The sequence below is a fragment of the Zalophus californianus genome, chromosome 2, assembly GCF_009762305.2.
Source record: "Zalophus californianus isolate mZalCal1 chromosome 2, mZalCal1.pri.v2, whole genome shotgun sequence".
NCBI lineage: Eukaryota > Metazoa > Chordata > Mammalia > Carnivora > Otariidae > Zalophus > Zalophus californianus.
The window spans coordinates 13,926,565-13,939,442 of NC_045596.1; the positions used below are offsets into that span (position 1 = coordinate 13,926,565).

Genomic DNA, 12,878 nt, shown 5'->3' on the forward strand with positions numbered 1-12,878 from the left:
GAGAGGGAAGAGAGTCAGAGGGAGAAGCAGACTCCCTGCTGAGCAGGGAGCCCGATGCGGGACTCGATCCCGGGACTCCAGGATCATGACCTGAGCCGAAGGCAGTCGCTTAACCAACTGAGCCACCCAGGCGCCCTGTGATTCATCAGTCTTACACAATTCACAGCACTCACCATAGCACATACCCTCCCCAATGTCCATCACCCAGCCACCCCATCCCTCCCACCCCCCCTCCACTTCAGCAACCCTCAGTTTGTTTCCTGAGATTAAGAGTCTCTTATGGTTTGTCTCCCTCTCTGGTTTTGTCTTGTTTCATTTTTCCCTCCCTTCCCCTATTGCCCCATTTCTCAAATTCCACGTATCACTGAGATCATATGATAATTGTCTTTCTCTGATTGACTTATTTCACTCAGCATAATACCCTCCAGTTCCATCCAAGTCGGTGCAAATGCAAGATTTCATTTTTTGATGGCTGCATAACATTCCATTGTATATATACACCACATCTTCTTTATAAGATGGCAATTTATAAACTAATTTAACACATTTTCAAGTACGGTATTTGAAAAAACCCTCTGCTAGAATCCTAGACGACTTGCATGTTGGTGAGTAAGAGAAATTCAGAAAAAATGAGTTCCAAAGTACTATAGGGAACAGGTAATTCTTTAAAACAGAATTACATATCATATTAAATGAGGTAGAGAGGAAAGCCCATGTGTTAGAGCATGTTTAATAAAGTGCTATTTCTTTTACAATTAATTACAATTTAAAATGATCTTTATGTGAGAATAAGATTACAATTACAATTAAAAAAATTAAATTAAAAAAATTAAAAAAAATTACAATTAAAAATGATCTTTATGTGAGAATAAGAAACTGAAAATATCAGATTCAAAATTATGAGAAAACAGAACTTCAACCTTTTATAAAACATTAAGAGATTATAGACTGATTCAGTGCCTGGCATATAATTCAGGTGGTTTTTACACTAGATTTTTTCATTCATAAAACCTACAGCATATGGAGAAAATTATCTGGAAAAAGTTAGCTGACTAGCAACATACTCCTTTTCCTTTTTTTTTTCAGTTCAGTACACATGAAATACTTCAGTCCTTGGCTAATTTCTTTGGCCATTAAAAGTTTACTTTTAAAAGGCCCCAATCCTGAGATTCTAATACTACATAATTCAGTATGTTGAGCTGTCCTAAATTTGCAGGCAGACTGCAATCAGGTTTAACCTCTTACAGCTAAGATATCAAGAGGAAATATATTTTTTTAAGTATTCTAGATTAGAGTTTTAGACATGTTACAAGAATAATGACAATTTTCTATATTTATGCTTTAAAATGACATCTTTTTAAAAAAATGGGGCACCTGGATGGCTCAGTTAGTTGAGTGACTGCCTTCGGCTTGGGTCATGATCCTGGAGTCCCGGGCTCCCTGGAACCTCAGGCTCCCTGCTCAGAGGGGAGTCGGCTTCTCCTTCTGACCCTCCCCCTTCTCGTGCTCTCTCTCTCTCATTCTCTCTCTCTCTCAAATAAATATTTTTAAAAATAAATAAATAATAATTAAAAAATGGACAAAAAAACTGCCACAGTAGTTTTTACTCTAAACTCATCTAACAAACTGCTGTCTTTAGACATAACAACAGAGATAATCACTGTTTTAAAATTATATAAACTAGGGGCGCCTGGGTGGCTCAGTCCGTTAAGCATCTGCCTTCGGCTCAGGTCATGATCCCAGGGTCCTAAGACTGAGCCCCACGTCAGGCTCCCTGTTCAGTGGGGAGTCTGCTTCTCCTTCTCTCCCTCTCTCAAATAAATAAAATCTTTAAAAAAAATAAAGAAAATTATACAAATTAATAAATGTTATGGCTTACTTGAAAACTTAAAAGCGACAAAATTTAAAAAGAAAAAAAATCAGAGAAAAGTAGACCTCCAAGACATACAGATTTTTCTAAAAAGCTTAAAAAAACCAAATCTTTATTTTCACAGCATCTAACACACACACACAAAATTTGTGGCAGAAGAACTGAATGAATTTAAACATACCAGTTATTACTTAAAAAAATCTTAGACATATATTATTTCATAGAGCAAAAGCTTAAGACACCTGAAATATAGCAACTGAGAAGGTGAAAACTGACCAGGAAACTACTTTTGCATCATCTTTTGAGTGGGCTCCTCTTGCATTTGCCTAGACATGTGGCCATACTCCTGAACCATACTGCTATATGGTATCTTAAAAACTCGTGAGGCAGCTGAGCCATGTTATTCCATCATACACATGATTGCAGTATGAATGAACATACATTTTTTAAAAAGATACTGTTTTTTTCATCATTTTATACCTAAAAGCATAATCTAACTGTTCATAAATTGAGTGGTAAATGTATTTATCACATGTTGAAGAGTGTTTTCTGTGTTTTTTATGTCTTTGACCAAAACTATTAAAAAAACAATAAGTATTTATAAGGAACTGAAAAGGTAAAAAAATTAAGATGCTATTTGCCTCCAGAGTTCAAAGTATACTAAAATCAATACTCTTAGGGAATATGATAGAATATTTAAAATTGACAAAGATAAAAATCATTTTGCACAATCAAAAATTTTTAAAATCTCTTAAATAGCCAATAGGTACAGTATATACATCAATTAAGGTCTACAATCTCATGTATTATGTATTATGAATCACACATCTTTTTGAATATGAGAATCATGCTCTATTTGCAGAGATGCTTTGAAGTACAGGAGATGTGTAGAAACTAGAAGCTATTAAAAGAATAGTAAATTCATTTATCTCCCATCTCATGGTCATTTATGGAGGGCTATATTCTGACGAAGTAGAACAGTGGATAGATGCCCACATGATACAGATTTTTATTTTTCACCCCTGTTATGAATATATCTGATGTGGGGTGCTGATATATTTGACATTTCTGGATGTAGGATTCATGAAAGAGTTTTGATAAAAAGACAGTCTAAGTGAATCAGGCTTCAGAAAAAGTATCACAACAAACAATGAATGAAGTATGAAAGAAACTAGCATATTTTTTGTTAACTTCCAGAAGTTAAAGGAAATGTTGAATATAAAGCAAAAAGTTTTACATTTTGCTAAGGAGGCTAGATTTAATGAAGTAGTGAAAATGTTAAAGAACTGCTAGTAACACATAGTGAAGAATTTATGATTGAGAAAATCTTTCAACTCGATGCTCATCATTAGTGAGGCAAAGATAAAGGAGCCACAAATACCTGACACCCAATCTTTAAAAAATTTTTAATTATACAGATAAAATATTTACGGCTAAAAGTAAATTTGATTATGATATGAGAAGCCTCCTTACATTAAAAAATGAAACTGCAAGGAAAATCTTAGGTGACCAGGAGCTGAAAAACTGCAAGTGAAGGGAACTTAAGTAGTTCATCCATTTATAGTAGTTTTTTTTTTTTAATACCATTGCTTTTTCTGTAGATTTAGACGTTGATGAACCTCAGGCATTTAATTTGCCTGTTTACTACTTCACCAGCTACTCTGACTCATATTACTCACCACCAAGCAGCAACAGGAACTAAAGCTTCCATTTCTTTTCTTAACTATCAAACCTTACCCAGGCAACTCTATAAATCCATTAATCAAACATTTTTTAAAATGCCTTTTTAAAAATTTTACTAAGTGCCACTGATAATTATTATCTTACATTATTTCAATATTTACTTAGTACATGTTCCTTGATCAACTTATTTAACTGTTATTTCTTTGTAGATACAGAAACAGAAACAATCTCTAAATCCTCTGCCTGCTTTAAAATGCCATCATTTTAGATTGGTCTTTAAAAGGAAAATACTCTGTAAAACTGAGGAATGGGAGTGTCAATCACTATATAATTTTTCAAAACTGATATTATCTTTAACTTTTGAAATGTATTTCCCCTAGGATTTCAGGAGTTTGCTACCCTGTTTTTTTGTTTTTCACACCTTTGCTCAAATGTCACCTGACTACCCTTTATAAAATTGGGATCATCACCTCTATCCTGGCATTCCCTACGGTCCTCTACCTGCTTTGTCTCCACAGCACTTATACACACACACACACACACACACACGCACGCGCATATACTCATATATGTCCAGCAAGTGTGTTAGAGGTATGTGTGTACACACACACACATGCACATTCAACCACAAATACAATTTGTTTATTGTTTGCTTTCCCTCACTAGAATATAAAAGTCCACGACAACTGGGATATTTTTGGTCTTCTGTTAACTGGTATGGTACTGGCATGTAGAAAAAAGCTTAGTAGATCCTTGCTAAATAAATGAACTTCCCCAATCGTGGACCAGAAATATGTTTTAGAAAGCCCAACATGCCGGTCTTGCTTTGGAAAAAGTCATACTCAGGGGGAAAAAAAGAACTAAATTAGTAGTATTCTATAAAAGAACATACAGGTAATGTTGGTGAGTTCATGAGTTACTCAAGAAAACCAAGAAAATATTATAAAAAGATTTAAAAAATAATGAATTAATCCTCAATAGTTATATAGCACATATTGGTTCTTCTGTTACTTCCACATAAAAGTGTTTTTTCTTATTCAGTACTCTGGTTATAAAGTGTTTTGATTAGCACACATAGATTACTACATATATTTGGATACCGGCTAGTTTAATTTTCTGACATACTAGAGACAGAGCATAGGGAAGAAATATTATCCAAGGACAGATGGTAATTCAAAAAATAGGACCCCAAGTAGAATTATACCTCTTCTGAGAATTAGGTTTTCCTTCTCACCTAGTAGACTATATTTTCTCAACTGAAGGAGAACATACAAAGAAATAATTTAGACAAACTCCTAAAGAATTATATAAAGATAAATGGAAAAACCGTTGCTTCTCCAAAATTTAAATCATGTTCTCATAAGGTTATTAGGATTGTGCAAAACCACTGAAAGAACAATTCAATGACTAAACATTTCTGAAAGGAATTTAGAATCACTTATAGTTTTAGTATTTTTGGCGGATTCCTAGAACATCTTAGAATATTGGCACTTGCTTATTACCTACAAGGACTCACTAAAAATTTTGTAAAGGTCTACATACTATGGCTGTGAATCACATTTTAAAACACAGTGGATAGACAATCATGATTTTAAAGCATTGCTTTTTATCTTTAAAACATTCCTTTTCTAAATGATTTACATGTACTCCATTAAGTTATTGAGCATTAACTGTACCAGGTACTATTCTAGGGGGTGGGGATATAAAAAAACAGACAAAATCCCCGTTTTATTGGTTCTTATATTCTAGAAGTAGCAGATAACAGAATTTAAAAGAAAGTCTGGAGAAACAAACAAGCAGAATAATTGAAAAGAGAATGAGATGAGTTATCATAAATAAGATGGTTAGGGCATGGATGGTCAGAGCCAGGAGTTTGGTGATATGAAGGAGTGAGCAATGTTCACTTTGGAAACAGGATTCTAGATGGAGGTAATAGCAAGTATGAAGACCCTGAGATAGGAACAAGGTTAGCACATTTGAAGAAAAGCAAAAAGCCATGAGTGTGCAAAAGAATGAGCAACAAAAAATGTGATCAAAAAAGAGGCACAACTAGAGCCCTTGATATATTTTATTCTAAGTGACATTCAAAGTCATTGGAAGCTTTTGGGCAGAGAAATTAATGATCTGGTTTAGGCTTTCTTTGTTCTTAAGATTTATTTATTTATTCAAAAGAGAGAGAAAGAGCATGCGAGCAGGGGAAGGGGCAGAGGGAAAGAGGGAAGGAGAGAAACAGAATCTTCAGCATACTCCCCACTGAGCACAGAGCCCAATACGGGGCTCAGTCTCACAACCCTGAGATCATGACCTGAGCTGAAACCAAGAGTCGGACACTTAACTGACTGAGCCACCCAGGTGCCCCATGGTTTAGGCTTTAGATACATCAATTTGCCTTCTCTGTATAAAAATGAATTGGTAGGGGAGGGAAAAGTAGAAGCAGAGACACCAATCAGGAGGCTCTTTAGTAGGATATGCCAGAGATGATGCGTCTTGGATTAGGGTGGTAGAAATGGAAATGACAAACATGGCCAGACTTAGATTAGATTTTGAAGGCAGAGCCAATGAACTTGATGATAGCTTAGATGTGGGTATGAAGGACCCTGAGAAATCAGCTTTTGAAACTGACCAACTGGGTCAAGAATGATATATTTTACTAAGATGGGAAAGTCTGGGGCAGGGGAAGATTTTAGGGGAGTAAAATCAAGTGTTCTGTTCTAGACAGGTCATTCTGGCATCTGAGATGCCTATTAGATATTCTTATGAAGAGTAGATCAAGTGGCAGTTACATATAGGAGGGTAAAACTAGAGGAAAGGTTAGGATTAGATATAATTAGGTGTCATCAGCACACATATGATAATTAATGCCAAAGGATAAAATGAGGCCATCAAGTAAGTTAAGGTATATCCATAGCAGAAGACAGCTGAGGACTAACTCCTGAGGCTATTCAACATTTAGAACTCAAGAAGAACCAGCAAGGAGCATGTGAAAGCAGCAGTATGTGAGAAAAGAGGAAAAAATTAAAAGAATATTACCTCCTAGAAACCAAAATAAGGAAGTGATCAACTCTATCAAATGATGCTGAAAGGTTAAGTAAGATGAGAACTGGTAACTTCCCTTTGACTAGTACAAGATGGAATTACTAATGAAATTGATAAAACAATTAATGAAGCGGTAAGAAAGAAAGTCTAATTGGGACGGGTTGAAAAGAAAAGGAGAATTGAAAAGTGAAGACAGGACAAGTATAGATGATAAATATTTACTAAATGTTTATCTACTGTGTGTCAGATGCTTGAGATATGTTAGTCAACAAAAATACAAAATCCAATCCCTCATGGTGTTTTCTAGAAGAAGAAAAAAGACAATGAACGATAAATAAAAGAAAGAAGTAAATTATATATGTTAGAAGGTTAACTGTGCTACAAAAGGGAAGAGTGATTTTTTGTTGTTGGAGAGATAAAAAAGATATAAAATAACTACCTGAAAGAGAAGAAATTGACTAAATGAGACTCAGAAGGTCAGCATAATTCAGTATTTTACTCTAGTCAAGTTCAGCTGGTCCAGGGCAAGTGTGTAATAAATGAGGAACTGGACACAGATAAGGTTCTAACAAGCAAATATGACAAAGGAAGAGAGAGGCAACAGAGTTAAGATTTTATATGAAAGATGATCACAGTGATCAAGCACAGTATCTGAGCTGAGTAAGGAGAGAAGTGAAGTCGTAAGTCATGTCCAGGAGACAATGAAGAGTGAAAATTGATGTGATCGATAGACTGGAAATTGCAATGAGGTTAAAAAAGGGGGGAGGGGAAGAGTATTGGAATAAAATTGTAGTCAGAGAAAGAGATAGAGGAGATTAGATTTGAGAGGTGGCAAAAGTCTAGGAATAATCATGGATAATGATGGCTAAAGGAGAATTGAGGAAAAGATCATTGGAAATGAAGAGATCATATAACGGAGAGGCCAGAGTGTTGAATGTATCAGCCACACAATTTCAAGTCACTAAGAACTGTGATGGGAATAATATTTGGGAGGAAGAAAGTGAAAAGGCTGGTAGAGGTACACAACATGATAATGTAGATGGAATAGTTTCATGTCATATGCTTCAAAGCAGCTCAGGGTTTTGAGAAGGGCAACTAAATGATGGGAAAGCAGCTATAAAGATATTAGAGGTTATCTGCTAATGGTATCACCCTATATTACATAAAGCAAGGAATTAAAAACAGAAAGGGAGAGGGCTACAAAAACATCCTTTATGAATATGTAAATCTGAGTTACAGAAATAAAATAAAGGGAACATTAAGAGAAAAGACAGGACATAGGATATTTTGCTGATGAAAGACCACAAGTTCCAGAAGACAAAGTAGAAATATGGGTGCTTGTAAAAGGACAGCTGACTCAAATTCAAGAATAAAAAAGATAAAAGGAGATAAAAATCTAGATGATAATGACTTGATAGTTGGCCCCTAACTCCTGTTATGGATGGTATTGCAGGTAGAAAGGTGATTTTACCAAAAATGCAAAAATCTTTTAAATCCAGTTATATATTTTAAGTGTATTTTCTTAGAATTTCATTCATAGCTTCCAGGTATATGACAAAACAAGAAAAATCTTTTCATCAACACTTTTGAATGTGGTCCATAATAGTGTGTGAATTATTTTATGGCACTAATACACAGTTTCCTAAGAGTTCCAAAAGGCAGTCCGTATAAGAGAAATTCAATGTATGACCCACAATGGTCTCATAAAAGCACATTTGTATAAGAAACACTCAGGGCTTGAATGAATCAGGTCAAATCTACATAGTCACTCAAGGATGCCTGCATTTATAGAAAAGCAATCTAAAAGATCAACACTCCTGTTTCTAAAAAAATCAAATGTTTTATTATCTATCAGTCATAACCAAATGGTTAGTGAGCCATATTAATATTTATTTCTTGATATAGAATAAAACTTAAAAATTAAGAGTTTAAAAGGAAAAGGATCTGTGTTCAGAAAGGTTGAAAGACTTTATATAAAACCTGGCTACCAATTAATTTAAGGGGAAAGGGTTGGTTAATATCAGCTTTAAACTAACTGCATCAAATACATCAGGAAAGCTCTTTGAAAACAAAAAAACAGATCAGTAGTTACATGAATGCAAAATGTGTGGGGGGATGAAAGATAAAGCAGGAAAAACATATTTTGATGAAGAAATATTTCATTTTATCATATATTTAGCAGTATGATTCATTCAACTACTATGTGTATACTAACTTTCCAATTTAGTCAAGTAGCCTTAATTTAAAAATAAAAGATGAGACATCTTCCTGAATCATAAACCAGTAACTTAAACTGCTTCAGGTAATCAGAGAATGTGAAGCTGAAAGTCAAAATAATTTAGTTTACCTATGATGGGATACTTTGGAAAAGGCATTTTATATCTATAAGCCTATGTTCCTACACACTTCAAAACAAACTGCCTGATATTCAAACTATACACAGTAATAAACTTAAGTACAAAGTCGGAAAAGGTAAACTATATGTACATGCTAATTTAATTTCTTTCTCCAAATAAAACAAGTACTAATACCAGGGTATGTAAAGAAACTGGAAGATACCTGAACAGTTTATTAGTGCTCATTCTTATGGTCAAGAAATATTTACTGAAGACAGATAGGACAAGTACTTCTAAATACTAAGGATACTGCAATTAACAAAACAAAGTGCCTATTATCATGGAGCTTTCATTCTACTCTATAGAGAATTTTAGGGTTAACCCCTAGAAGGAATTCAATTCTGAAAAATTTCTCAGGAATATTCAAAGCTAGTTAAAAGTTCAGCTCTGTACTAAAATACCACCCTCCCCCATTCTATTTACTCAACCCTGAAAAAGTATTTTTGACTAGCTTTTAATTACAAGGGATTGGCCAAACTGTATTTAGTATATAAGTTTCATCCAAACTATTATTAAACTCTATAAGGAAACTAATCACTAAACTGTTTCTAGTTCATTTAAAGGAAGAATGGAAATGTACAGAAATACAGCATTTCTCATAGGTCCCCTCTAGTCTGCCTAATTCAATTAAAATAATTCTAATCCTAGGTGGCTAGTAGAGAATAGGAAGGTTTTTCTACTTAGTACATAAAAGAATCTAGGTGCTTCTCACATAGAACACTTTTCAACCTTTTTTTTTTAAACTTCTTGAGGACTCAAATGTTCGTAACAGAACTAAAAGACACATTACTTAAATTTTCTGTGTTTCATTGTCTCTTCCTGTTAAAATGATAACAACAGTACCTATCTCTCTTAACACTGTTTTTGGATTAAATGAGATTAAGGCATAAAAAGGTCTTAGTGCTCAATCAGAAATGATGACCTCAATCATCATCATTATCCTGTGTAGTGGGTTCTTAATAACAGCTTACATTTATCATTATCATCTTCCCAAAACCATAGTGAGGAGAAATAATAAGCTACACTAAAGCTATGAAGAGATTTCTTTATATTTTGGCAAGATGATTTACATATGTTCCTCAAACTGAGCAAAAGATCAGTATCTGTAAGTATCAGTAACACTAATGTTACTAATATCCAGAATTCCTGAAAATGGCTGAATTTGGGAAATTTTCAGGAATCAAATAAAAGCTTCATCAACAATATGTTTGATCAATATTTTAGTTGTTACTCCAAAGACTCAGAAGTGTTTATTTTTTAAAATATGTTTATGCCTTTTATTTCCATGTAAAGTTAACAGTAGAATTACCTAAACGAATGAAGGAGTTATCATCACTTAAAGATACTGTTATTACCTTCTGGCCTTATCCTAGTTGGATCATACTGGGAAACTTCTAAAATGATTTTATTCAAAGAAAATTTAAAAATAAGGAACAAAACAAAACCAAGTAAATGAGTAGAAAAATCCTTACGTTTAATTAAATCTGGAGAATCACGTTGGACTACAAATAAAGGAATTAACAAACGTAAGACCCCGAAGTAAAGCAAAAGACACTAGTAAGAATCTTCCATTTAAAAACTCTGCAACCCTTCAAAGATCTTGAAGAAAACCAAGATTATCCCCAAATGGAGAGGTCACTAAATATCCATGAACACTCACCCAACCTTTGGTAGGAGACCTCTTGAAGACCCAGATGCTTGAATCAGCTGAAATAGTACCAAGTGTTTTCTGATTACTCTTAATAGGGCAATGGAGCACAGGTTACTCCATACTATCAAAAATTATAGGTCATTATTATCGATAATTCTAGCTACTACCATTACAAATAACTCAAGGAAAAGGAGACTGAGTAATGAGTTCTAAGGTGAGTGAAACTTATTCTGTGCATGTATAAATGTGGATGTTTCTTCCAGTTCTCTTAGTGATAGAAGTCTGATAACATAATTCTTAAGTGTAAATACACTGGCAGAACAAAATTTTCTAAATTAATGTTATAAAGTTCTTAAAGAAAGCATGTAAAATATTTTTAATATTGGTTCAGATAAAAAATTTCTAGGGATGCCTAGGTGGTTCAGTTGGTTAAGCATCCGACTCTTGATTTTGTCTCAGGTCATGATCTCAGGGTCATGAGATTGAGCCCCACAACAAGCTCTGTGCTGAACGTGAAGTCCATTTAAGATTCTCTCTTTTCCTCTCCCTCTGCCCTTCCCCCCACTTGTACTCTCTTTCTCTCTCTCTCAAATAAGTCTATCTTTTAAAAAATTCTAAAAAAAGAACTTGTTTTTTCAAGACAAATGCCAATTTCTCAACACTAAGCACTTCAGTAACACACAGGAAAAGATTTTCAGTCTCCTACACTTAAAAAAAAAAAGTTCTTAACATTAGGGTTTTTTTTTGTTTTTAAGATTTATCTGAGAGACAGAGAGAGAGAACACGCAATGCATGGGGGGAGGGGCAGAGAGAGAGAGAGAGAACCTCAAGCCAACTCCCCACTGAGCGTGGAGCCTGACAAGTGGCTCTGTCTCATAACCCTGAGATCATGACCTGAGCTGAACTCAAGAGTCAGACACTTACTGACTGAGCCACCCAGGTACCCCTTAACTTTAGGTTTTTTAATGTAATGATTCTTCTAATCACTGTGATTAGAAGAATCATATATATATAGAATACTGAATGTTATATTTCAGTATATAAAAGAACTCATAACACTGAGGACTAAACAAAAGCCTCCTTGCTCAAAGATGATGACTATTTTCAACATTATTGATTAAAATCTGAAAGTTATCAATTTAATAGAAAAATATCCGATATTAACCTAATTTCAAAGAGGAGTAAAGCAGAGTCAACACCTAGATGAAATACAGTAATGTTTTTCTTGATCTCTGGAAAGTGGGAGGCAGAATGATAACTCCTCCCAACCTGCATTCTCCTTACACCATGACTCACTCCAAGGGCCTATGTGGTAAAAATTAAGACACTCTACTACTACAGAATTCCAAGAACAAAAAATGGAAGGTTCTATATTTCTAAATTTTTCTCAAGTAACTAAGAGATAAAAAACTACTTCTCTCTGATACATGTGTATCAAGTAAGGGAACAAGTGAAACAAGCCTCATTTGGTTTAAATAGTTTAGACAGACAGGAAGCAAAAAAGAACATTTGACATTTAATGTTAAGTAAGCATACTCAAGCTACCAAAGAAACACTGAAACCCCAAGCCAGCAAATATACTCCAACCTGACTGATAAATGATTTAACTGTTACATTTCTAAAGACAGCTTTGTAGTATATCTATCACTTACTGAACATGAAAGAACTTTTGAAGTCTTGAGAACAGCAACAAAATAAGGAAGACCAGAAGCATAACAAAAAATTTCCTATCTGTCTATAGTAGATGAGGAAAATGTCTGATAAAGTCAGGGAGAGATCTGAGAAAAGAGTGGTGAAAAGGAATGGCTAATAGAAGACTAGCACTACAATAACTGAGAATCCTAATGTCCCTAAAAATATGAAGAAAAACTAAAGATAAAAAAAAAATAATAAAAAATGGAATAAAGACTGGCATTAAAAAAAAATGTGTGTGAGAAAAATACAAACATTCTAGATCTCTACTGCTAATTTTGAATGACAAGGTATACCAATATTACCTTTCTTTCGAAAGAGTGCATTTAGGTAATTTTCTGCTTGGCATTCAATCTTTTCAGTGTTGGACTGGCCCTGAGATGATAGTTCCTCCGTTGGTGTTGACTGTGAAGAATCAAGAGATGGTATACAATCCTAAAATTATAAGAAAGCAACATAAAAAAAATCAGCTTTAATTATACATGCAATTTCATTAAAAGTAGCAAAAAAATATTTTCTAAATGCTCATTTGTTCGATTTAACAAATTAA

General features: G+C 34.1%; 1 protein-coding gene across 10 annotated transcripts in view; it reads right to left on the reverse strand.

Moving 5' to 3' along the window:
* The window catches only part of LCORL (ligand dependent nuclear receptor corepressor like), a 163,411-nt gene that overhangs the window by 100,391 nt on the left and 50,142 nt on the right, over positions 1 to 12,878 (reverse strand). For all 10 annotated transcript variants that reach the window (XM_027597595.2, XM_027597591.2, XM_027597597.2 and 7 more), the window contains one exon: positions 12,634 to 12,763. In XM_027597595.2, the coding sequence (XP_027453396.1) occupies positions 12,634 to 12,763 (130 nt within the window). The remainder of the gene's footprint in view (positions 1 to 12,633; positions 12,764 to 12,878) is intronic.